Raw genomic sequence first — 27,458 nt, 5'->3', positions numbered from 1 at the left:
ACCTCTGCTTCCTGTGATGTGTGGTCAGTTCAAGTCACACATGATAATGTACTTTCATAGTAATTCCGAATGTCAGAGTGCAATTAAATGTTGCTCATCTGTGCTATACTAAATGTTATCAACAAGAGCATATTTAATATATGGCCAAAGATTATGTTACCTGAGGCTATATGGGCCACAGTAGTTATTCATCCCCCACTCCTCTATGCTGTAATCTCCTTTGGGTGCTCAGACATAGCGGCCCTTTAAAGCAGCTCTCTCAAAACAGGTTATAGCTCTTAACTTGACCTTTTCATCACTCACATGCTGGTGGCCCCAGACACCAGGTCAGGCACTGTGTGGTTAATGTCATGTTTGCCTCCAGGTATAACTGCAGGTGGCAGGTGGTGTAAATGTGCATGTATGCAACAGTGGTTTAAGACTAATAAAGCTTGATAGCTGGAACCACCAGGTGGTCAGTTAAATTTTATGATCGATGTTTTTTTTTCTACATTTAAAAATATGACATATTTGTATCTACAGGTGGATAACACAGTAAATTGGCTGTCTGTGTGTGTGCACAATTCATGAGGATACAGGGATACAATGGTCGTTTATAGGATCCTGTTGACTGTGTGACGAGTATTTCACTGACGTCACGTGGTTGACGTTTGCGGAAGCAAGCCGTTGCTTTAGCCTGATAACCCAAAACCAAAACAGAGAGGATGTTTTCGTACTAAATCCCCAAGAAATCAGAAAATATTTTAAATATCGCTTTGTCACTCTCCGGTCGACTCACCGGTTATCACCCAGCACCTGTCAGACGGCTGAGAAGAAGCTAACTGCGACTGAGATGGAGGTAAATGTTTAGTGTCGAGATGTTAGCTTAGCCAGTCTGGTACAACTTGTACTGCTTGTTACATCTTAAAGTTAGCTAATATTATAATGCTCTTTCGTTCGTAATAGCGCTGCTGGGGACTTTGAAACAGGGCTGTAAGCATTAACAGGTTAAGCTACCCATTGTGAGGTGTTTACTCTCTCTGCGAACTTCATCCCAAACCTTGTTGTTTAAACGCGCTGAATATCGACATTTGGCAATGTAAGAAAATCACAGTGCTCTGAAGCACTATATGCCTCTGTCACGATATATTATATGTATTAACCATGTCGCCTAGCCGTATTTCACAAAAGCTCTCATAATTGGTGACACTGCTCGCATCCGCCATCCAGACTACATGTGTAAATGTTGACACAAGGAAACGCGAACCTTTTTTTAAGCCGGCATTTAAACTCTGTTAGCTCTGAGAGCTTACTTTGTATAAGTTATACACATAGTATATATACACACCGAACTGAACAGTGGCTTCCAACTAAACATACAAGCTTTAAAAACCTTTCTCTATCAACAATTATTTTTGCCGACAACCAGAGCAACATTTAATTTAGGGTTTTTCAAATGGAATACTGTGCTGACTGTGAGACTGCTTTTTGTTGGGCATGTCTGCCATGTCTATAGCATATCTACGTTTTAGACGTTTTAGATATCTTTGTTGCAGTCTGCTCCTAGTTAGGTTTGTAATTTCTTCTTTTTTCTCTCACTGAAACAGGAACCTGGTGGTACTGGAGCGGAGTCTGCGGCTCCATCGCCTGCAGGTGCAGTCAAGTCAAAGGTACTGTATCTACAAGCGTATTATTGCTCGTAGAGGCTATCACCATCTGTAGTATGTGTCTAAATTTGTATGAACATGATTTTCTTTATATATTTTTCTCAGCTGGACACACTGCCCAAAGATGACCTTATCAAGTTTGCAAAGAAACAAATGGCTGCCATGCAGAAGATGAAAGGCAAATGTGCAGGTAGCTATAATTGCCATAAAAGCTTTTGTTTGTCTCTTTGGTTATGTAGACTAATAGTGTACAAGTGTGTAACATTATCTCCATTTTCAGATTTGGAAAAAGAAGTTGAATCCCTCAAACAGCAATCCAAAAACAATAACAACAGTTCAGATGACTCTGCTCTGATTCAGGTGTGTTTGTAGGGAAGTATTTCATCATGTGTCTCTGTTAACAAGCTGTACTTCATTTTCATGCTGCATCATGCAAATCATTTGGGAGTGTGTGTCACAGGAGCTGACTGAGAGGATGGATGCCTTACTACTGGAGAAGGCAGAAACTCAGCAAAGTCTTTCACTATCTCGTAAAGATCTAGAGAAGACAAAGCAGCAAGCCAAGGTGAAATACAACACAAATATTGTATGATGTGTAACACGGGTTAATTATTTACTTTTATTGAATATTTCTGTGTATTTCTGTAAATTATGAAGTCCTTTTATTGATGCATGTCTGCTTGTTATTTTGCAGGGTGACCTAGCAGTGCTGCAGGGAGAGCTTGACCGTGTAAAAGAAGATCATCAAAAGAAGATCAAGACCCTTGAAAGCAGCATTGAGGAATCCAACAACAAACACCGAGAAGAAGTGGCTTATTTCCAGAAATTACTGAAAGAGCGAGAAGAAAGCGACAGGGAGAGGGAGAGTGAAAGAGAGAGGGAGCGCCTGGCTGAACATGCTAGTGCAAAAGGGATGGCTGAAGAAGTCCGCTCTTGCTTAGAGGCTCAGCTGGAAACCCTTCGAGCTGAACTGGAAGCGTTGCGGGAGCAAAAATCCAAGGAGTTGGCTGAGCTGCAGGAGAGCTACCAAAGGGATTTGACGGAGGCCCAACAGGAGATGGAGAACCTGAAGGAGGAGCTGAATCAGAAAAGTCTGCAGCATGAGGAGGAGATGAGGGCTCTGGAGGAGGACTGTGAAATAGAGAGAGAGCGTCTCCTGTTGCTCCACGAGGAGCTGACCGAGCAGCTGGCTCTCAAAGGTATAACAGAAGTCAGAATAGGACCTAGATCTGTCACAGTGAAGGTTACTCACTGTTTCCTGGAAGTAATTTCATTTATCCAAGAATAAACACAGTTAAAATAAACAGAAAAAGAAACCATTGACCTCATCACCTACTTTCTTATTTATGGTAGAAGCACAAATATCAAAGGAAAATGCTCTAATCAACAAAATCTGCAAGTCTGCAAAATCATGCATGGTATGACGCTGCAAAATTGTGTCGCCGCTGCATCTGATGGAATTGTCTCTATTGGCTCTATTAGTCAAGATGGCGTTGAAGATAACATATACAGGGACTAATTAATTTCATAATGTACCTAACATTAGTTAATCATAGCATATCAGGTATAGAAATAATCTGCAGATGCTGACAAAACTTTTCTATAACTGTCAGTTTTTGAACAACGACGAAGGCCAAAATGTGTCCTGCATCAGACTGTAAGACCTGGTGTTTTTAGCCAGGACGATTTCCAGCCCCAAGCGACAGGTTGTTAGGAATGACAGGAGGAAATTAACAGGAAGTCAGCAGTCAGTGATGGTATGAAACAGTCAGACAGACAGATACACACTCGCACAGAAACACACACGACCAAATGCATGATTCCCACTAGAGTGTATATACACATATATATATTATGTGTGTGTGTGTGTATTTTTATCATTGATTAAATGGAAATTGAAATTACTTTTCCCACTAACATCCCCACCATTATTTTTTCAGACAGCTTCCTGCAGGATGTGCAGGAGGAAGATGAGGAACCTGCCCGTGGTTCAGGGATTGCCAAAATGCTGGAGCTGTCAGCCCGAAGTCAGGGTGACTCCAGCCTCGGTGATGGAGAGGAGACAGAGACAGGAAGACTGAGAGCAGCCCTGGAAGAACTCCAAGCCCAGAGCACCATGTTACAGGATGAGCTCACCCTGCTCAGTAATGTGAAGGGTGAGCTTGAGGCAGAGCTGGAGAAGGTCAGGGAGGAGTTTCAGATGGAGAAAGAAGAGCTGGAGTTTAAAATCAACGAGTTGCAGATGAACCGGGAAAGTGCTCCCAATGACCCAGCTGTAACGCTGAACCAGCAAGAAGAAGAGTTTCAGCAACAGAGCGAAGCACACAAAGATGGAGGTGAATCCAAAGAGTCAGCAGTCAGTCCTGGGGACCAAAACAGTCTAAATCCTGAGGAGCTGAGGGCCCAGTGTGAGGCCTTGACCAGAGAGAGAGACTCTGCTGTGTTCGAGTGTCAGCACATCAGAGACATCCTGCAAGGTCTGGAGACAGAACTGGGTGAAAAGACGAAAAATTTTGTTCTTCAGTACAACGCCATGAAGGAGCAGGGGACCAGTACTTTGCGGGAACTCCAAGACAAGCTGGAACAACTAACCCAGGAGAAGGATGAACAGATGCTGAGGGTGAGAGAGGTCACAGAGGAGAAAGACACTCTGATGAAGGACCTGCAAGACCTGAAGCTAAAGCTTGAAGTTACTGCAGGCGAAGACCAGAAACTTCAATCATCTGTAGAGGAACAAACAACTTTAGCCTGTGAATTGAAGCAGTCTGTGGAGGAACTGACCAAGCAGAACGAGGAGATCCTCTCCCAACTGCAAATGAAGGAAAATGTGACTCAGGACCTGAAAGAGATGGTCAACAAGCTGACTGAAGAGCGAGACCAAATACAGTCCCAGCTTCAGCATACAGAAGAGGAAATGCAAAAGCTGAACAATGAGAGAGGGAAAGAAATGGAGAGGCTGCTTGAGGAGAAAGAGAAAGAGGCACTTTTGCGTAAAGACGAGAACATGAAGGAGTTGAACAGCTTGAAAAAAGAGAAGGAGGATGAAGTGCAACATCTGAAAGCGGAGAGGGAAAAGCTGGAGGAGAGCCTTAGGGAGGAGGTGGAGAGAAGGCAGGATACAGTTTCTGCTTTAGAGCTGACTATCAGAGATCTCACCATAGAAAAGTCTGACCTCCAACAGAAATTGGAAGAGGCATTCACTGGGCTTTCTAAAACCCAGGAAGGAAGGGAGCTTTTGGGCTCCAAGATGGCAGCCATGGAGGCTCAGCTACAGCAGGAGACCTCTGAAAAGAATCAGCTAGAGATGAAGTTGAGTTCACTGACAGAGGAGGCAGAGCAGGCTTGCGCCACAATCACAGCTCTGGAGGGAAATCAGTCTGAAGCGCTTAGAAACTCCACCAAAGAAGTTGAGGAGCTCCAAGCACGTGTTGATGAGCTGGAAAAGGAAAAAGGGCTGTTGAAGAGTAGTCTTGAGGAGGCTCAAGGAGTAATGGGATTAGAGGAGGTGGAAAAGGAGCTCCAGGCTCGTATCGCAGACCTGGAACAGGAGAGGAGCATGTTGAGAAACAACCTGGAGGAGGTGGTGAAGGATACAGAAGGGCTGCAGAAAGACCTGGAGGACATGAAGTCAGTCAATGAAAAGCTTAACGAGGAGAATCAGAGACTGCAGGCTCACATTTCTCTGATGACTCAAGAGAAAGAGGAGAAGGTGGAAGGGGAAATGAAGACAGAGATGGAGAATATGGAGAAAGAAAGAAAAGAGCTAAAAGACCAGCTGACCGAGAAGGATTCACTCATATCTCAGTTGAGGAGCGAGATTGCTACAGTCCAGGTGCGTGGAGCTCCTGTTGTGTCAGGTTCTTCTTAGAGGAATGTCAGTCCACAAGAAACAGGAATTTAAGATGCTGTTCATAATCCTGTTTATAATCACTGATCTTATTCTGCCAAATATTAAAAATAAGTAATTGTTATTGACCATATTTTGCTTTAGCTGTCGAATCAGACATGATCAGGCAGCCATATTAATTACTGTCTATAATGTTGCCTTTTCTCATAGCCCCATTACAGATTGCTAAAATCAAAAATTTTCCAAACTTACTTTGGTAATTTTTTAACCTAGACCCTATTTTTCCAAGTTTTGTGTCTAAGTGACTAATGGGAGCAACAGTTTTTGAAATTGGTCCAGTATTGAATGAAAGGGCTGTAGCCAGCAACAGGAAACAGGCTACGATGTAACCACTCAGGGCATGTATGCACTGTCAGTTTACATCCTCTAAAGGTGCTTGTTTTTGCTGCTGACAGGCTCAGATTATTATTTTAAAGGGTCTGACAACATTATGAAAAGGATCCCTACTTTTTGTACAGTAAGACAGTAACACTCTTTTTGTTTCACCAGCCCCGAAATCACCATCGCCAAACCCACCAGACTCTGTTTAAATAAACAGTAATTCAGCATGTATAGAGCCAGCATAGTTTCACATCTAACTGGGTGGATTTATTTATTAATTTAAAAACATCCCCATTAGCTGATGCCAGTGGCACTAGCTAGTATTACTTGGGTCTGAAATCCAGTATGTTAGATTCATCATCCACATATGCTGTACATCTCCAGCTGTGTTAAATTAAGTGGTGAATCAAGGGTTTATTTCAACCAAACCAGAGTTGATGATTGTTGGGACAGTGGAAAGATGACCTCAGATGACTTCTGTGAAATTTATTTTGTTTTTGTGTTTTACGATGATAAAATAACTGTTCATTTAAATGGAGTCTGGCAAGTTTGACGATAGTGGTTTTGGGGCTGTTCCTGGTAAAACAAAAAGGATCTCACTCTTCAACATAAAGATGTGTCTCTGTAGGGATCCTTTTCCAGACACAGAATAACAATCTGAGCCTATCAGTGGCAAAACAAGCGCTTGTAGTAGACGTAAATGAACAGTGCACAATTGCCCATCAACATTATGTTGGAGCAGCTGGCTGCACTGGTTTTGTTCAATACTGGACCAATTTGAAAAACTGTCCATTAGTCACTTAGACACTAAAACGTGGAAAAAACATAGGGTCCAGGTTGAAAAATATTGAAACTACCCTTTACACCATATAGCAAGTCAAATACCTTGATGAAGGTGAAGCTTTGCTTGTTTTTCTTTATTTTTTGACAATCAACTTCTTGGCAGGCATTTGGCATTTTTTGTTTTTTTTTTATCTCGTATACTGAACAGCATTCTCAATTATTTAAGAGAATAATCTGTAGATTAACTAGTAGATCCCGTAAAACTTCAGTTTAAAGCCCAGTCCCAATTTAACACCCAGTCCTTTTTACTAGCCTGGTGTGGCTACACATTTTGCCAAGGCCTTTCTCTATTAGAAGCCTGGTCTGGTTGCCAAGCAGTTCATAATTATAGAAGTTCTTTCGATGTTTAAAACTGGATTGTTTACTACACAATGCCAATGTTAGTTAGCTGCTTAGATCGCACATACAAATATTAATGTTTAAATTTCTGTCAGTATGGAGATGCCACACATCTTTAGCTCGGTTCAGTTTATTTCACTGAACCACCAGAGAAGAGTGTAATTCATTTAGATTTACCACCCTGCCAAAAAAGCAAGTGGTGACGCCCTTCCTCTGAAGCTGTCAAACTAAAAACGTGTCTGATGTTTTTTTAGCTTATTCTTATGTTTTCTGCTCTTAACCCCTCTTCTCTGTCAGGAGTCTGCTGTCCAGTCTGCATCCTCGGAAGAAAATACAGCCAGTGAGATCACAACAAAAATAGGTATGGAGGTGACACTTGTTGTTATTTCACGAAATATATGGCCCTTCAAAAACCAATTTAATTTGTTTTCTCCGTGGAGCGGATGATAAATTATAGATTATAAATTCTGAGTGTCGTAACTGCTGCTGCCCTCAGCTCTCCTGGAGAAAGAACACAAAGAAAAGGATGAGAAGATGAACAAAATCAAGGCAGTGGCCATCAAAGCAAAGAAGGAGCTGGAAACCAGTAAGAAAGAGGTAAAGGGAAGCATGACATTTCTTAAATGTAGATGCAAGTTTGCTGTGCTTTTATTTAACAACGTGAACAAGACATTTGAACGTGATGTAAATACACAGGAGTTTACATGTTATTGTTCTTCCTGCTGATTTTTTAACCAGAGGAACACATCCTAAATATTTGTTGGAAAGGTCAATAGAAATTCCATTATCAAAACAACAACAACATTATAGTAAAAGTATAATTAAAGTATTGTTTTAAGGTCGGGACACTTAATAAATATTGATATAGATTGTAGATAAATTATGCATTTTTCCCCTCTGTGCTTAGATTACATAATGCGTCTGAATCGGCAATTTATTTTTTTCTCCAGGTTGCATCCCTGAAAGAAGAAGTAGATACACTGAAAGCAGAGAAAGAGAGAGTGAACAGCTCCATGAAAGATATCATCCACGGTGCTGAAGGCTACAAGGTAGGCAACTATGTGGGACAAAGCAACTTCCAGAACATCCTGCTTAACTAAACTAAAAGTTACTTCCTCAAAGACACTGATGCAAATAGCTGCTGCCAGGTGAAAACATCAAATCTGCAAAAACAGTAAACTACTCAGGAACACTGAAAAACAGCCTTTGTTTTCACAGAGTTGTGATCATAAATATATGTAATCATGAAACTTTTGTGTCAAACAGTCACTGAACTATTGTGGCGTAAGATGTGTATCAGCTCACCAAATATAGAATTGTTGTTCAACATAATGTGGTGTAGAGATGCATATTTTACTGTACGTAATTAATTCAATTGAAGTGCCAAATGACGAACTGAAAAATGTATTGATAACCTTTATATTAGATTCCATAATAGAGCACAAATAAATAAAACAATAAGTAAACAATATTTCTTAGTGTTTGACATGTCAGAATAAAGACAACACCAGACATTTATTAGAGAGTTAAGAATTTTTGAATCTTTGAAACAGACCTTTTTGCCTGATGTGACTCCCAGAGGTCTCCATAAGCAGCCCCCAGACTGCACTGTGCTTTACGACTGTGTCTCCATTAGAGAAGAAGCCACTCTGTTGTGTCTAATGAGAGTCACGTCCCATACTCAACTGTAAATGCAGCTGATATCTGAGATGCATAGTGTTTACCTTCACCGAACTGTTCAAGCGGCTCCCGGTAATAAATGACTCTGTGTTTGTGTGTTTGTGTAGCACCTGCAGATAGATTACGACAGGCAGACAGAGCAACTGGATAAAGAGAGAGAGAAGGCGGAGGAGGCAGAGAGACAGATTGCTGAGCTGACCAAACGACTCAGCAGTGCTGTCACACAGGTAACACAGATACACACTCAATCACACACACCCACACATTACCACTAACAAACACACAAACTGCTCTCACCCTCCAGTAAATCTAAGCAGTGCCACTTTGTCCTGCAATACATCTCTCCAATACTTCTCGCGTAACTCAGTTTCCATCTGATTTACAGTGAGTCGTTTTAGCCAGCGACACTTTACCCAGCTATGCTTGACGGCCTGGTGCCCACAAATAGCCTATCAGATGTGACTGGGTGAGCTAGGGAGAAATTTTGTTTATATATACTTCTCTCCCCAAGCTCATAACTGTCTCTTTCCAATGAGAGAACAACAGGCAGGTAAATGGAGCGGAGTATAGCTTCCATCTGCTGCAAGCTATTGCAACACCATTTTCTGAGACAGAGGTTTATTCTTGTGTGCACTCATGGGTCTCAAGAGGAGCCAAGCCGACTGAAAGCTCGTCAGGGATCTAAGAGTACGTCTGGACATCTCTGTTTACCAATCATAGTTTCAGTGTTTGGCTGACAGATGACGGGAGGTAGCTGCTGCCGCCTGGCTCAGTGTTCCTTGCAGAGAAAACCCTCAGAGCCTGCCGCTGTCAGATTTGCATGAATGACTTTCAAATGTGTCTCGTGTGTTCATGCAGGTGTGGCGCATTTGCCTACATGTGCATCTTCAGGTGGAGACCTTGAATGAGAAACAAGTTAAACCATATTCTCGTTGTGTGAAACATTCATTTCATTGGGATTTAAAAGATCATGAAATATATTCTTAACTCATTAAAAACCCATAAAACCATTTTTCAACCAGGACATTACTTTACCATGTTTTTGTATCTAAGTGACTAATGGGAACAGCAGTTTTTAAAATTGGTCCAGTTTTGAGGAAACAGGCTGGAATCTAGCGACTGTTGGTATTTGCACCATTAGTTTATGTCCAATAAAGGTTCCTTTTCTTGTCACTGACAGACTCAGAATATTTTAAGTGTCTGACAACATTATGGAAAGGATCCCAACAGCAATAGACCTTGTTGTTAAAGAGTTAGATCCTCTTTGTTTAACCCTTTGAAACCTCAGGAAATTGGCTTGATTTTTCTCAAAAACATGGGAAGAAAGCAAGGAGCAACAGAGGGGGAGATTTGGAATTAGTAAAGAGAAAATTAATTAATTAATTAAAAAATGAGAAAACTGTTTCTAAAAAAAGAAAAGAAAAAGAGAGAGTTAAAAAAAACAAACAAACAGGGAAGTGATGTGGAAAAAGTGCATAAAAATTATAATAATTCTGTACCACAATTCAAAATATGTAGTAATAATAATTAGGAATATATTTTTCCCTAGCTTTTTTCTTTTTCCCCCAATTTTTCATGTAAATAATCTTTTTAATCTATTTTTTATTTTTGCAATTTTTGCGACATCTTTTACTGAGTTGCTCATTGCATTTTTCCCCATGTTTTTGGAAGAATCCCACCTATTTGCTCAAAGGTTTAAATAGTTGAGAACGGCGTCTGAAAGCGACACATGCAAAGTGAAAAGGAAACCAGAAACAGCCATGAAATTGCTATTGAAAAGTAATTTTAGCGTATGTAAAGTCAGCTAATTTTCACATCTAGCTAGGTGAATTAAGGGTTTACAACCAAACCAGAGTTGGGGATCGTTGAAATAGTGGAAAGATGAACCAAGATGGCTCTTGTGAAATTTGTTTTGTTTCTGTTGGCTTTGAATGAAGTGTGTTTCACCATTATAAACTTACTGCTTATTTAATGGAGTCTGCCGAGTTTGGGACTGTTTCTAGTAAAACATAAAGGGTCTTACTCTTTAAGAAAAAGGTCTATTCCCTATAGAGATCCTTTCCATGTTCTCAGTCACTTATAATAATAACCTGAGCCTGTCAGTGACAAAAAACAAGCAGGTTTAGTGGACGAAGTGTGATGGTGTACAATTGCCCATTAGCCTTACATCGCAACTGGCTGCAGCGGTCTCACTCAGTACTCGTCCATTTTCAAATATCGTTGATCCTATCGGTCACTTAGATACAAAAATAAGAAAAACAGAGTGAAAAATGCCAAAGTTAGCCTTTAATACAATAAAATAACCAAAAGTGATTGATTTTGTGAAATAAATCACAGTTAAATACAACTAGCATTGTAGCTCATCATAAACCAGCTTGCCTCAGAGGTGCAGGGCTGATGTAGTTTACTAAAAGATTTATAATTGAACACACCAAACAGTGAAACTGTGTATTTCACACCTTGTTTCATTTCACAGTTTTTCATTAAATCATATTTTCTGCCTGATAAGTTGCTTAACTTAAGTGTGTCACCTAATGGGGATAATAATATAATATAATATGCTTTTACAGAATGAGACTCTGAGCAGTGAGAAGGAGGACCTGCTGGCCAGTTTGGAGACCCAGAGGAACACAGTGAGGCAGCTGGAAGCCCAAAACCAGGAGCTGCAAAGACAGTCAGCCAGTCTGGATAGAGACATGATGGCAGAGAGAGCTATGAAAGAACAGAAGATCAAGGTAGAAAGGAAGAGAGATGTATAATCCATATTACTGTTATGTACTAATCAGAGATCACGTCAGCCTGTGCTCCCAATTTTGTATTTTAGCCATAGACTGTATAAAGGAAATGGATGTAGCATCCAGGTCTGAAAAGTAAAGCCAGTAGGCCCGTTTCCACTGAAGAAGTTCCTGGTACTATTATACTATTGTGGAAGTACCTTAGATCCTCATTATTTCTAATGGCCAGCAGGGGGCGACTCTGCTGGTTGCAAAATGAAGTCTAATTGTACAGAAGTCAATGAGAATATGACCCTACTTCTCACTTGATTTATTATATTTTCCTAACGAGTTTATAGTCTTAATGGTTAATTTCACGTCTTCTTCAATACAGCATGATGTTCATTTTCTAAATTATGGTCCCTTCTAGATTAAAAGAGACGATAAAGCAGGGTATGCTTTAGAGCATGACCACTTTGTGATTTTCAAGTAGCTATCACGGTGGTGCCCTTGGGTTCTCAGTCAGATCCACCCCTCGCTCATCCATAGCTCTACCCTCCTCTCCACATACGGTCATTTTTGGCTCCAAAAAACACAAGATGGCGACGGCCAAAATGCCAGACTTAAGGTTTCAAAATGGTACTCCACAAACCAGTGGGTTACGTCACGGCAGTTACATCCACTTTTTTTTATAGTCTGTGATTTTAGGTGATCTTATAGCACCACATGCAGTGTGTGAAACTTTAGACCTACCTGTATGTAAAGTATCTAGTTAAACTGCTTTTAAGTGTTGATATAATAATATGAAATATACAGTATAAAAATCCCTTTGTGTGCATATGCATGTGTGCTTGCTTGCTTCTCCAGGACTTGTCAACTGCCATGAAGGAGGTAGAAGAACTGACAGCCCAGCTCCGCAAGCAGCAGCAACAGTCTCAGCAGACTGCCCAGGAGCTGGAGCAGCTACGCAAGGTACACACACACACACACACACACACACCACACACCACACACTCAGCTTCTCAGACACTAGTGTCTCTGAGGGCCTGTCCAGTCAAGCGACTGGACTGATGATGGCCGGCCTGCAGCTACAGCAGCACCTCTCAGGGAGAAAGAGAGCAATTCTAGCCCACAGCACAGGAGCTGCTGTTTCTTTTCCATTAGTGGAGACCTACATAGTGAAACAGTGTACATGGACGCTGCCAGGAGCTCTGACCTCACGTCATGTGTTCACATTGTTAGTACAGCCCAACAAACACTTTGGGGGTTTTTTAGGCTGATACCAACAGTGATTTTTGAGAGTACGGAAGAAACAATTACACTGGGCACAATTCTTTTGTTTTGGCCAAGATCCCAGAAAGTTTATTATAACAGAGTAGTGATAAAGAAATGTTTAGGTTAAGCTGTATTATTTAAGATAATATTAAGAGTTCATACATGATAAGGTAAATCTTTTTATTAGGAAATATGAGGGTCAAATATCCATAAAAATATCACCTTGCCTAAAGTTTACCATTTAGCAAAAGATGTCACAGTGTGTGTGTGTGTGTGTGTGTGTGTGTGAACAGAATTGTAATTATATAATGTTTCAAGAGGTCAGGTCCTAAACTACCACCTCAAGCCTTCCTCCTTTTAAGCCTTTCTAGGTTCTCAACAGTCACAGATAAACAGATTAAATAATCTCTTGAAAAACATGTCACCTTTTTTTTTATATCCACGTCTCTTATTTAAGAAGTAGGATAGCTGCTAATTTTAAACTTGTTTGACTCTGTAAATTATTTCTTTAGTGTTAAAAATTCCAACAGCGTATTATACGCAGCATTAAATAAGTAAATGTTGGATAAAGCCAGATGTTGAAAATGAGAATGAAAAAAAAATGAAAATTCTACTTTTTTTTTTGTTCTGTAAAAAATGTGTGTGACTGTTGAGGAGATGAGGGTTTGAGCTTTGTTCCCTGTAATGACAAGTGTTTTGGTTCTGCCTCTAGGAGGCGCAGCAGAGCTCTCTGCTGGACATGGAGATGGCTGACTATGAACGCCTGGTCAAAGAACTCAATGCCAAACTCATAGAGAAAGATGAGTGTGTTGAGGAGTTAAAGGCTCAAATAAGCACACTGACCCAGAAGGAGGACACACTCAAACAGGAAATCGGTATGTATGAGACATTAGCATCTGTGCTCAGTCTTTGACACATTGATTAATACTTCTCAAAGATTAGTCTAGCTAAAGGATGTATATTTATTTAGAAATAGCATTATAATAAGAGGATACCAGCTGTGCTCCCACTGTTTTTGGTTCACAGCACGATTCCACAGACTTTGAAGATTGATCAAACCTATTGTCTGTGTCTTCAAACAAACTGTATCAGAGCCATCACATCAGAGATGGCTGACTTTTTAATACAAAAAGACAATGTATTCCAGGTCCTTTATTTTGACAGAGTAATATATAGTGCAGGTCTGTTAGTGCACAGGTTTACAAACTGTCTGCTGGGGCTGTATTATTCCTGCAGAGCCTTAATGATTTACTGTCTACCATGTAACTGCAGGGCCCTTTGTTGTGTGTCATTTTTCTGTCTCTCTCCATGTTTGCTGTTGCTCTACACTGTCAAGCCGTGTAATGAAGGAGAATATTGGAGAAATGACAGGATAGTATATATTGTATGTATTTCACCAAAACCATTTTTGTTTGTGTGTGTGCGTGCGTACACATGTGCCCGTGCATGTGTATTTGTGACTCCAGAGGCTTTGAAGTCCCAGCTGGACCAGGGGGAGGAGAAGACCTCCAAGATGAAACAGCTGCTGGTGAAGACCAAGAAGGACGTGGCCGATGCCAAGATGCAGGTCTGTTTCTGTGTGTGTGTGTGTGTGTTTGTAAGTGTATCCTGCAGGATTTTCTCTTGCTGTGTGTAACATTGCTGTCTGATGAATGTAAATAGTGTTATGCAACCATGTGTGGGCATGATTGTGGGGGAGGCCTTGAAGATGTTGGGAGTAGTTAATCATTTGTGTGCGTTGCATTCCTGGGTGTATGGATTTAAATTTTCACTATGTTTGTTTGTGTGTGTGTGTGTGTGTGTGTGTGTGTGTGTGTGTGTGTGTGTGTGCGCGCATACGTGCAGGAAAGCTCCCTATTGATGCTGCAGGCCTCTCTGAAAGGAGAGCTGGAGGCTAGCCAACAGCAGCTAGAGAGCAGCAAGGTAACACAGCCAGCACTTCCCAGTAAAATTTCTCTCTGTTATTGTTTAAAATATATATATATGTTGTCAGAAATTAACATTTTGGTAAAGTGCTAATGTTTTTTCGGGGTCAAAAATCTGTTAAAAGTAAATTTTTACTTGCCCCGACACAAATTGTTTTATCTATTAGTGGTTATTAAAAAAAACAAAACAAAAAAAAAAACACATAGACTAATCAGTTCTGCATAAATGCAACAGAGATGAAAAGGAAGCAAAATGACTCCCTCCTGAGCTTCTTCTATCATCAGCTCTGGTAAAAACTATATATTTAATTATTTTTTACCTTGGCCCAATTTGGCAAGTGAGTTGCTAGATTTACTAGCCCGACGTGGCATTTTACTTTCCTTTTACTTGCAATCATTATTGTTGAGCCCTGCACAAGTTATATAATAAAACATGCATGTGTTTTGGTTTTAAGATTGAGGTGTGCGAGCTGACAGCCGAGCGCCACCGCCTGCAGGAGCAGTTGAGGTCAGCGTTGGAACAGCAACAGAGAACCAGCAGCTCCCTGCAGCAACGCATCAACAGCCTGCAGCAGGAGAGAGACACTACTAAGGTATACACACGCCTGTATACACAAACACACACCTGTAGAGTACATACAATCACTGAACAGCTTGACCAGAATGGGGCAAAAGAAAAGAGCATTGCTCAAGAACACATCAGCAGCAGCAGTGTTTGAGATGCTGCAACTAGAGGAGACATTTATTCTGAAAGAGTGGTGTTGTACAGCGCTGCAGCTCGTGACTATCTTTATTATTAATGTCTGAATTAATTCTTGATTAATCATTTAATCTTTACGATGTCAGAAGTTTTGCCCAAGGGGACAGCTTTTAATTGCTTGCTCACTTTGACCAACAGTTTTTGAGAGGCTGAAACCAGCAACACTTTTGCATGATGAATGATTTAAAGAGTCAATTATCAAGATTTGTTTTGTCAGTTGATTTTCTATCAAGTGACTGATCGATTAATCGGCTGCTTGTTTTCATACCAGTGTGATGTGACTGTAATTTGTCTGATGTTAAAGATACCCCAACATGTACTATCTGTCAAACTGCAAATGGCTAATCAGCCAAGAAGCAATGAGCAAACAGCTTGTATTGTTTGTTTTATTTTTGCCAGCATCCATTTTTACTGCTAATAACTGAGAACGATACATTTTCCCATCATCTTTGAGAGGTGTTAATTCAACTTTATGGTCATTTTAGAGGCCGTAATTTGTTTATTTATTTAATATTTTGTCCACCCATATCAATGTGAACCTATATAGGCATTGTGTAATTTGCTGTCTGTTCCCTATTCCTCAGTTTCTCTTGCAGCCCTTTTATTTTACTCTGTGTACTCCTCACTCAGCTCTTACTTCATCTTGCCTTCTGAGTGTTTTGTCTCCTTACTGTTGTCTCTACTTCCATTGTTGATAGCAACTCTACATTTTTGTGTCAGATATTTATACAGAGTTTATAGGGTTTGGTGCATGAGGATCAGTATGTAGCAAATATAGTGGAAAAGATGACAAATATCAAGTCATTAAAAGACTAAAGGGAGCTCAGCTGAGCCTTCAGTCTAATTAGAGACAGCAGTTTTAACAATATATGCATTTGTACCAAGGTGAAACACAAGCATTATAGATAGACAGTGTTTTCATGTTCACTTCTATTAATGTGAGGCAGTTAGCTAATAGTGTTTGTCCAGAGAAAGGTAAATTGTATGAGCATGATGAACAGACTGAAAGAGGGCAATTAGAGAAAACAGGAGAGATGAGGCATGATTCAGTGGCATGAGGATTATATGACACTCATTGAAACATAAGTGGTGAAAAAGTAAAATGGCCTCAGCTCTTTTATCAGTTGGACACAGTTCAATGAAGTCTCTATAGTTGTTTTCTTAACCAGTAAAAAATAAATAAAAAGTAAATAAAATAAGGTGATTAAGACCATGACCATCAAAGTGAGGTACACTAACATTATTCTTTACTTTTCTAACAGAAATGATGACAACTACAAATCTTATCATCTTTCGCAGTCTGTGAAAGCAGACACACATACAGTCTACAGTAAATATATATTGTGTTATTCACCGTATATCTCTGCTTAATCTTTGTGCTGATTCCAGGCTGAGCTCACGGCAACAGCCAGCGAGTTTGAGAGTTACAAGGTGCGAGTCCACAACGTGCTCAAACAGCAGAAGAATAAAACCACTGCCCAGACTGAAGGAGACTCTGGCAAGTTAGAGAGGTAAGGACAACGCCTGTACGACAAATACGCATGACACAGACAGATGCAGGGAGGCAACCGCAAAGTGTAATGGTGAACTGCATCCTGAGACTGAATAAACATTAAAACAAGCAGACAGATACACAGCCAGGAAAGTACCTAAATGCAGGTTGGCTTAGTAGCTACATGATAAGAAATACTTTTGAACTATACAGGAAATGTTTTTAACCAAAACAAAGAAATTACTCTACAACTAAAGCACATTGTTTAACATAAACTAAAATCAGTTGCAGTATCCATGCTGGGATCAGGTCTGATACCACTGCTTGCTCTTTCACTAAGATACAGACAAATACAGGACATAACACACGAGAAAGAATTTGTCGCCAGAATAAAATATGTTACATAGAGAGTTGTTGTTATGTTACATTTGGACATTTCAAACAAATCAACATTTCTAAAGTGACGTAGTTCATATTACATGTATATGGGCTGAGTTTCACATCAGGAGGAGTTGGAAGGGGTGATGTGAGATCTCAGCAAGATGGCTGCCGGGAGGTCGAGAGCAGCAGATGACTTTTTAAGACTAAGAAACAACAGGGAAACATGTTCGAACATTTTCAGTAGTGTTTGTTGCGACAAAGGTGGGTATTTTAAGCCAAAACATGATGTTTTCCTAACATTAACCAAGTTTTTGTGCTTAAAACTAACCACATGTTAACCTCAGTGTTGTCATGAGGGCTAGGGACCCAAATAACCCTGTACCAAGTTGCTTGGAAGCTTCTCCAGCCAAACAATGTGTGCATTTGATCCTTTTAATGCTGGGATCTAGACAATAAAGAGACTAGTTGTCTGGTTTTGCTCACAGCCAGTCACCACAGGTGTTCTTCAATTTAATGTGACGTGGGATTGCTGTTGAACACCTGCAGCAACAACCCATACAGTCTTATGTGTGGAGAGGTTGAGTGCAGTGTATTTGGCAGGCAGTTCAGTGTGGCATGATGGCACTTAAGTGCTCAAAAGTATGGCTATACTACATGCCTGTGGTGTCGGGTGGCATTTTACACAAATGAGTGTTTCCTTTTACATGATGGATACTGAATGAAGTATTAAAAAGGTATCAAATGTACTCTATTGGTATCGGTATCACTTTAAAGTAGTGGTATTGGTACTGGTATTGTAGTTCTTTTAAACAATGCCCAGCCCTGGTTGTCACAATATAAAACCAAAAATTGAGGCTTTAAGTTTCAACATATCTGCTACCTATGAAACCTACAAATGTTACATATCTGTGGTTTGCAGAAACACACAATGCCAACTTTTTTTCTGGTGACTGGGTTGCGTGCAAAGGCTGCTACTCAATGGACCATATTAAAATAAAGACTAATTCGTAGTATGTGTCAGTCAATGCTGTCAGTCAGTGATGTGAATATAATGATTGTGTGTTGTGTCTGGCAGGGAGCACTTGTCCTCTCAGGTAGAACAGCTGAGGTCCAGGCTGGCAGAGAGCCAGCAGAGCCTCCAGAGCAGCACGGCAGAGCTGCAGCAGCTCCAGACTGAACACGACACTCTGCTGGAGAGACACAACAAAATCCTCCAGGAAACCATCAGCAAGGAGGCCGAGCTCCGTGAGAGGTGAGCCGGCTTTACTCCAAAGATTTGTTTTTTGTTCTCACTCTCCCTGTATGCCCCCTAGAGTACTTTCCTGCTGTATGCCATTCTTACCGATTCTGTACTAAATGAGCAGTCTATTTTAATTCCCTGTCACTTTGTCTCCACCTCCAGGGTGCTGTCAGTGCAGTCAGAGAACGTGGCTCTGAGGTCAGATCTGTCCCAGGCTCAGAATGATCTGTCCTCCCAGACCGAGGCTCAGCGCCAGACCTACAGGGAGCAGCTGAGGAAGCTGCAGGACGACCACCGGGCCACTGTGGAGACCCTGCAGGGCCAGCTGACTCGCGTCGAGGAGCAACTCTTCAGCCTGCAGAGCCAGAACAGTAAGCATGGAGGGAAATAAAATTTTGATCTGTTTAAATGAATCCGACACTGATCCTGTACATAAAGTAGCAGTGGAAACTGTGAGGTAACAAGCGTATCTATGATATTAAAAAGCAGCTGAGTGATTCAGAAAGTGGCTGCTGCTCGAACAGACAGCAGGAAGCTCAAGGGGTGCATGAATGGTATCCTATAAAGAGATCCATCAAAGCATCAAGTGCTAAGAGTGCTGAAGTTCTCCGTCTTGTTTACTCTGCTTCTCTGAGAGAGGAATGATGGGAGAGGGAACAGAGGAAGGGGCATGCTGGTGTGTTTATCAGTAGAACAGCACTGCAGGCTCATTCATCACCTCCCACACAGCTGCCCTCTGGAGTCAAACAGCAAATACACACGTAGTAATGCCTCAGAAAGGAAAGTGTGTGTTTGTGTGTGTGTGTGTGTGTTCCTTCTCTGTCACTCCAGCCTGGCCAGGTGTTGGCGAGACTCCTCAGCTCCGTTCCCGCCTCTCAGTGTGGCAAACAGCTCACTGTGGCATCTGGAGAGACTCATCATTAGCGGCTCACACATGGACGCCAGAATTAGCCCGATATACAGGGCCGATGTTAGCCGTTACTGGAAGTCAGATTTCAGCCTTTTTACTACAGTATTTTGATTTATTAGCTTTAAAAATGCAGAAGGGCTCAAAATCAGTGTGTTTTACTGGCCCTAGTGGGCAGGTGGGTCATAAAGCTGCTGGCCCCTGGACAGTTTTTACTGGCCTCGTATATTTTTTTATGAATCAACTGTAACAAACAGTAAAATTGATCTATGTTCGTTATCGTGTTCTGTCCCATTTACTCTTCAATCTAAACAATTAGACAGTACATAAACACAAATACTAATTCTAGAGAGATACTTTGACAAGTTAGAAACCGGTCGAGGCAGCAGCTTCTCTCTGCTCTTTCTTGTTGTAGTTTTGCAGGGACTTTGCACAGTATTCATTTGTGATCAAGAGAATTCATTCTACTATGAATTGGTGTCCTTTTCCCCCCTCATAGCTTATTTTTTTACCACTACAGCTTCATTTATCTTGAGTCTGCTTGTAACAGATTTGATTGATTAGAGCTGTGCACATCCTAAAGCGCTCTTTAACAAGGAGTGTTGTGTCAAGAGTAAAGAGAAGAAGTAGCAGTATTACGCAGACGCAGCATTATATGGTAAAGATGTTTGTTTTTTTTTGCAGTGAGCTTTTAAGTTTACTGTTCTGGCTAGGCGTTCTTCTGGCAGCGAGCCATCAGGAAACCATCAGCTTAACTGTGAGATTTTCTGAACCCTGATCAGAGTACAAAACCTGGTCAAACTCTAATGCATTTACACACAAGAAAGGACCTCGGTGTCTTGCTCTCCTCACTTAGCCGCAGAGGGAAAGAGGAGGCAGAGTAGCAGACTGGAGGTGGGAAGCTGGGGGGATTGGTTTAGTCTGGTCTTTTGGTTCAGTCTCAGGTCCATTAATCATAATCTTCTCTTTTTGTCCACCCACTCTCTGAAGCACTGCACCCTTCCCTCTCACCCTTCTCTGCACACTTGTTGTCATTGTTCATGCCAGCTGAACTGGTTAATGCCAGAGTGTCTGGTGCCCCCTCATGTCACAATGAAGTAGGACGCTGTGAAATTGTGTGAATTCTGTGCAGTGCGTTAAGGGATTGGTCATAATCAATAGACATCCAAATCCAATACACTCTACTCAAGACATATATATATAGTATTTTATAGCCCTTAGTTATTGAGTTCTTGCCTCTGTCAAATTAGGTGACATCAGGGTGCAAAAGAATGTTTTTTTTTAATGTAAGGAAAAAAGTTTATTTTTGGCAATGAATTATCTGTGGTGTTTTCTGTTGTTCACCTCACTCTACTTTTTCATATGCTCGTATTCATCTGCTTAACCATGAATAACAAAAATATGTTTTTTGTACCAACTTTTACCGTCTTACAGGTTCAGTGGCGGTCCAGTCTGTCCGTAAGCCCCTGTCGTCAGACCCCCATCGCAGAAGCACAGATCAGAACCAGGCAGGGCTGAACCTAATGGCCCTCAGCGACCTGCAGTCTATGGCCAGGGAGGAGGGCGAGGGCATGGAGACCACTGAGACAGAGAGCCCTTCTCCAGGTCTTACGTCTCTGCCCTCACTGGAGCAGCTTCTGACGTCCCCGGACCCCAAACAAGGTGTGTTTGATACAGGAAGTGCAGCTTGTTGCAATTAATAAGTTTACAAAAGCAGCATGTACGGTATTTCACCGATCTCAAAAGTTACATATTCAGTCTCTTCCCCCAAAAAGCAACCTACCACATTTCTCAAAGTTTCCATTTCTTTTTGACTGTAACTCAAACATGATCTTTCATGATATGTAACAAGTAAAAAACATGATTACTTGAAGTTCACACCACGGCAAATCATCCTCTATGCCCCTGACTCTCTCAAAAAAAAAGATTTTTAACTTGGGTGTGCCTGGTTTGGTCTCTAGAGCCATTCGTGTGGACGGTGGAGCCCACCAAAGAGGAGCTGAGTCAAAAGCTGAGCACAGCCACCCGCAGTATGGAGCACATGAACAGCCTCCTGCATGAAACCGAGGCCACCAACGCTGTTCTCATGGAGCAGATCACTGTATGTATACGCACACACCCAGAAAACAACATATTAATGAGTTTAATTTCACTCTTCACAGCCTATTCATTCAAACTGTTTCTTGTCACTTGTACAAACAACAACATAAATTTCAGACATTCATAGTTAATTCTAAGTGATTTTAAGTATGAAATGCTTTTAAATGTGTCTCATAAATATAACACCCTTCTCTAAATTAACCTCACTTAGTCCATATTTGATCTCATAGATTTTATTTCATTGAAGAGAGGCAATCAAAGAGAAACAGGCATATTTGTTTGGCAGCCGTGTAAAATCACATCTGTGGACCAGTTCTTTGGTGTTTATTGTCCAACACAGTTTTTATTACACAAAAGTGTAATAAACACAACTTAAACTGGCCGATAAGCCCCAACAGTGATATCAAAGAGCCTGGCGTTGTTCACAGTCCCCTCTTTGTCCAGGAGAAAGTAGAACTTATGTCCTTTGACCTTGAGAGGGATGAATGAGGGGGACTCATGTCTGTGAGCATGACAGGCTACCTGGGACAGTGGGACTGTTATGCTCCGGCCTCGGTCTGGACCCAAAGGTGACTGAGTGGAAATTGTCACCATCCTCCCACCTTGATGTAAAACCACCTGGCTGACAGAGCGCCGGCAAAACAGGACCCCGAGTCCGACAATCCCCGCACCGATGGCCAGACACCCCAGCGTGAAGCTGTACCTCCAGGTGTTTGAGCCCAGGTTCATCTCAAAACTCCACATCCCAGCCAGCCCGGTGGTGGTGGACGTCTTGGCTGTCCCCTTCTCTGTGGCGCCCCCTGTGTCTCTGAGTCCGGTGTAAGCGAAGTGGCCCATGTATGTCCAGAAGAGCACCTGTCCGCCGCAGAAGACCGTGAGGAGCCGGAAGAAGCGGGTCCTGTCGTGCTGGAAGAGGGTGACGTCTCTGGAGGGCTGAGCGGAGGTGCAGAGGCTGCGGCGGGCAGCCAGCTGCCTGTGAGCCGCTCCGAGGCGGCCTGTGTGGAGGAATATCTTGCTGCACAGACCTGCTATATATGTAACCCGGTTAACCATGTTGGAAGTGCTCGGTGATGCCTGTGTGGACATCGACATAACGTTACACTGAAAGACTCGTTGCTGAATGTTAAAGAGTCGAAACTGTCTGGAGTAACACCCCACCGTCCCGCAGAGCAGCCGCTCCAGACCCATTTTAACCACGACAAATAGCTTTAATCCTCCAACACCTATTTCAACATTGAATTAAAACAGTTAACGTCGTGTAAACGTTACAACAACTCGCGTTTCACAGCGTATTTCCCGACACACTAGCGAGCTGTAGCTTAGAGGGCGCCGCCATCTTTGTTATGTGTGACGTAAGGTGTCAGGTTACGGGAAGTACCGCTGACCAAACTTAAAATCAGCTCGTAGTACTGCATCTGTAAAACCACAAACTCTATTTGTGAATTGTCTTTATGTTTTTATGACTAACACTAATGAAATAAGAAATAATTTTAATACTGTTGTTGGAAAATACATTTGACATATTTTCAGTTGTGTCTATTTAACCAGGTATTAATATGTCTGAAGATAGGTTTGAAGTGAAACCATTTCTTTCTTTTTTATTAATGTTAGTTTTTATTTTATTTTCAACAACTTATACAGTCATATTCATAAATTTGCCCATAGTTTAAAAACATTTTTCCTCTGCATCCACATAGCCCATGGATGATTTCATAATTATGGAATGAAATTGAAACAAAGGTAATAAATAACAATAATAATAACAATAATAATGATAATAAAATGCATTAGTTTGAAGAACAGGGGTGCAAATCAGGGGGGAAAACTATGGATGGAGGAGAAGGGTCAGGAAAGGGAGTTGTGTGTAAATCTGTGTAGTGGTATAAGTAAGCGTATGCATAAGGAGACAGGATGAGCTGGGAAGACAACGCCACATTTCCAATTAGAATGTGTTGGAGAAACTAGTTCACTTTACTGTATTAACATAGCCATGGCAGGGCTCCACCTCTTAATGAATATATATTTTTGGAGTCTCAAAGAGTATGTTATTTATTAGGCTACATCTGGTAGAATTCCCAAACCCTCTGAGTCCATATGTTATATGTTTGGGGGGGGGGGGTCATGTTTTATACACTTAAATTTAATGCATTTAACTAGCAATATCTGTAAAAGATACCTTTAGCCCCTTCATCGGTACCCTCCGCCTTTGGGTTTTTTATGAGATTTTGATGGAACAAAAGACCTCTTTCCAAAATTTTCTTAGTTTAGGGCGTGTCCTTGACCTTGAACTGACCTTGTGTCCCTTTAAAATGATGGTCAGTTTATGCGTTCTCCTTGTCATGGCATTCTTTGCATCTACCATGCCAGATATCTGTTGCTTACCTATTGACCAAATAATATACGCACTGTGAATTATTTGGTTCAAAAGTTTGAAATAACCTGTTTTATTGATTTTTTTCTTTTTTCCTTCAATAGTGGCTATTTTATCAAAGATAACAACAGTAACATTAATACAGCAAATGTTTTATTGGCATTTAAAACAGTTTTGGTCCCAAGAGAATAATAATTCATGAATAACACTTCCATTTAGTCGGTGTCCCTATAGTGTTGCATCACGGGAAAATACTATTGTACCTGGATTTTGAATTTGTTTTCCTCTCCAGAAAGATGTACATGAGCCGCGATCTTTATTACAACACAATGGTGCAGTTGGGCTCTTCATATTTGGGGAAAGAGTTTTTTCTATGGGCTTTCTGCAGTCTACTCAGTGGTTAGATTGAATAGGTTTAAACTGTGATTCATTATATGTTCAGCAATTGTTCCCTGATTCACTTCCAATAGTGCAAACCATAGATTAACCGTCTATTTCTATTGTGAACTTGGAAGCTAACAATGTTAAATGCAGGGAATTTGCCAAAGATTTGGGTTTCATTATTTAAAGTTGCCGATGTGTTCTACCTGCTAGTTGTTGAAGAGTGAGGTCCGTCGTCTCGAGCGAAACCACGAGAGGGAGAAGAGCGTGGCCAACCTGGAGTACCTGAAGAACGTCCTGCTTCAGTTCATCTTCCTGCAGTCTGGCAGTGAGAGGCAGGCGCTTCTGCCCGTCATTCACACAATGCTGCAGCTCAGTCCGGAGGAAAAAAGCAAACTGGCTGCCATCGCACAAGGTATGTGCTGGGTGGACAGGTTTTGTAAACAGATCCAGATTCTCCAGAAATGATCTGTTAATCATGACTTTACACACACACCTCTTGTGCTATTCCCACAATAATACATACTGTTGTCTCCATGGTTTCTAACCAAGTGTTCTTCGATCTCCTTTGTGCAGGTGGGGACGAGGGGTCTGGGTCTCGCGGCTCAGGCTGGACATCCTATCTCCACAGCTGGTCTGGGATCAGATAGACATGTGATGATCAACCGACCTGACAAAAACAATAGAAGCACAGTGCTGTGATGTTACTGGACCTTTTCTGTGAAAACCTGTACTAAGCTGTGATGCTGTACATTTGAAATAGTGGCATAACTGGGGCATTTACTAAATTAGGGGCACACAATAGAAGGGACCAAGGGACGTATCAGAAGAGAATGAGGAAGTGTGAGGTAGAGATTAAACCAAAACATTTGACATGAACATTGATTTGATTCTGCAGTGCAATAGTTCCATTAATCTCTTACCAATGAACGTCAACTGTGACACATTTCTGTCTTCCTTAGTCTTACTATTGACACATGTATTTATAACAATATTTACTGGACCTGAAGGTTACACTGTCTTGAAGTGGAGCCCATAAAGCATTATAAGGCACCATTAGCACTATGAAAAAACATTGTATAATGTACTTGATGTGCACAAATTGTGGGAGGAGGATTTAATCAAGGGGATTACTGCTTAGTGAATGGCATGATATAACTTGAATATGATTTTCAGATGATGGATTACTTTGCAAGATTTTACTTGCACTTTTAATGGGCTTGTTCTGTGTAGCGCAGCACACTTAAAGGACTATACCGGAGTTTTAGCTCCTTTGGTACAAATCAAACAGACTTTACATTGCTTTGAACAGTTTTTAAGGGTTTGATTAGATGTTAAAGATTTTTGAGTGTGTCTACCTTAGAGGAACCCTTTTCCCCATTCATTGCAGTATGAAAATCGACACAAAACTTGCTCTGTACATGAATAAACATTTATTTTTGAGCAGTTGTTGCCTGGAATGTAGTAAAAGACACTGAGAAAACTTAAATGCAACATGCTTTAGAAAACAATCAGCAATAGTGTTAAGTATGTGTGATTTAGTTAACGGAGTGCTGCAAGGCCAACACAGATGTTAGCATGGCCCTTTCTTTTCCTCAACGCAAAGCAAACGTTAGGCTATAAACGAACTACAAAATAATTGCATGACTTCAACATCACCACCACAACAGCTGTAAAACCATATTTGGCATGATGATGCTCTGTAGTCTTATTTAGCCACTTGTTAGCTTAACTCTTTTTTCAGACAGTCTTAAAAATTCACACGTGGGGTATTTTCCGACATGTTTTATGTCATAGAGCAAATCGTGGAAGTCTCCTAAGCTACGCACCCTTCACTGACTTCGAGACGAGGGTACTGAGAATGCTAACGCTCATGTGCAGCACTCTGTGGGCTAAAACATGCTACAACCCCGTGTGGTCTGTTTAATCCCTGCTGTATGCCTCACAAAGGAGTGCGTGTCTACATCTTCAGGCTCACCTGACCAACACGAGTGACTGAACATTATCAATAACAGCATATTTGTGCTTTTATTCTGACTGGTTTTGCAGTTGTTCACTGATGCCTCACATTCTGTAATCAAGAGACATTATCATTTTCATTCATTGAGTTTGGTTCATCATATCTTGTAGTGATGGTTGGTTTGTGATTTTTGTTCTGGTTACTGTGTACTTTGTTGTTGTGGTTGTTATTTAATGCCAAATTATCATTTCACTGCTTTCTGTATCTGTTCTGGGAATATTTTATGGTTTTGTCAGTCGAGCTGCTGTTTGATCACTGTACACAAAAGATGTGTTGCAACTTCATCCACGCAGCTGTCTTGTTGAAGGACGGTTCCCATGACAGCAAGCACATCCTCCATGCTAAAGTGTCCTTGAGCAAGACTCCTTGTAAGACCCGTGGGTGCTTTTTTACAGTGTCTGACCATGACCTCTGACCTCCGTGTGGAGGTGGTAGAAAGAGAGAAGTTAATTCTGCACACATCCACCTACTTTTACATCATACCAATACATGCTGGCTCAAGTCCTGCTAACGATAAAGATAACTGGCCTGTTCGTTGTCTCATTCCAGTGGCAGCTTTTTGTTTCTGTAATTCCTTCAGCGTAAGTGAATGTATTTTTATCCAAGGCTTTTATATTTATGATGATTAATATCAGCAGGAGCTATAAGAGATTACTTCAGCTATAAAATGTGATCTGTATAAGAATGAATGAGCATTTACAGTATGTTAACTAGTTCACTGTGTAACAGCTTATATCAGACGCAGTTCTTGTTTTTTTTTTTCTGGTTATTTCGGACTGAAAAATGAAAATAAAGTTAACATGGACAGGAATGTGTCCAAAAACTTTAATTGTAACGCATTTTGGTGCGACACTTTGCATCTTCATGTCATTATATGCAACAGCAGCCAGATGTTTTTTGTTTTTTTAACAAATCTCAGTCACAACTTTACTAATGTTGCCAAATCACTTGAAGCATACAGTTTTTATTAAGGATATTTATCATTATAAAGTAAATCACAATGAACACACAACCATTTCATCCTGTTTTCAGACTTGTAAATCCTAAAATTTATTGTTAAACACTTCTGTCCGAGAGAGTTTCTCAATTTCAGTGTCAGTCTGTGTGCAGTATGAATCAGTGCATCCATAGTCTCTTTGTAGTCATGCATTTATTC

The 27,458-nt window shown here is 41.0% G+C and overlaps 2 protein-coding genes across 2 annotated transcripts; one reads left to right on the top strand and one right to left on the bottom strand.

Annotated features, from left to right (window-relative positions):
- The first annotated feature begins 647 nt into the window (after window positions 1-647).
- On the top strand, window positions 648-25,724 carry gcc2 (GRIP and coiled-coil domain containing 2). Its single transcript, XM_033617302.2, has 24 exons — window positions 648-838; window positions 1,587-1,649; window positions 1,752-1,836; window positions 1,927-2,006; window positions 2,107-2,211; window positions 2,341-2,845; window positions 3,587-5,478; window positions 7,354-7,417; window positions 7,553-7,653; window positions 8,007-8,105; window positions 8,844-8,963; window positions 11,307-11,471; window positions 12,318-12,422; window positions 13,438-13,600; window positions 14,192-14,292; window positions 14,571-14,648; window positions 15,106-15,243; window positions 16,800-16,921; window positions 18,359-18,535; window positions 18,686-18,894; window positions 20,865-21,092; window positions 21,392-21,531; window positions 24,496-24,697; window positions 24,859-25,724. The coding sequence occupies exons 1-24, from the start codon at window positions 833-835 to the stop codon at window positions 24,930-24,932; spliced, it is 5,022 nt and encodes a 1,673-aa protein (XP_033473193.1). The 5' UTR covers window positions 648-832; the 3' UTR covers window positions 24,933-25,724.
- Window positions 21,748-22,871, bottom strand: tmem223 (transmembrane protein 223). The gene has a single exon (XM_033617303.2). It carries the CDS (start codon window positions 22,716-22,718, stop codon window positions 21,903-21,905), a length of 816 nt encoding a protein of 271 aa, XP_033473194.1. The 5' UTR covers window positions 22,719-22,871; the 3' UTR covers window positions 21,748-21,902.
- Window positions 25,725-27,458: the final 1,734 nt, after the last annotated feature.

The sequence above is a fragment of the Epinephelus lanceolatus genome, chromosome 14 (assembly GCF_041903045.1).
Source record: "Epinephelus lanceolatus isolate andai-2023 chromosome 14, ASM4190304v1, whole genome shotgun sequence".
Classification (NCBI taxonomy): Eukaryota; Metazoa; Chordata; class Actinopteri; order Perciformes; family Serranidae; genus Epinephelus; species Epinephelus lanceolatus.
This window is presented reverse-complemented; position numbering and strand designations above follow the sequence as displayed.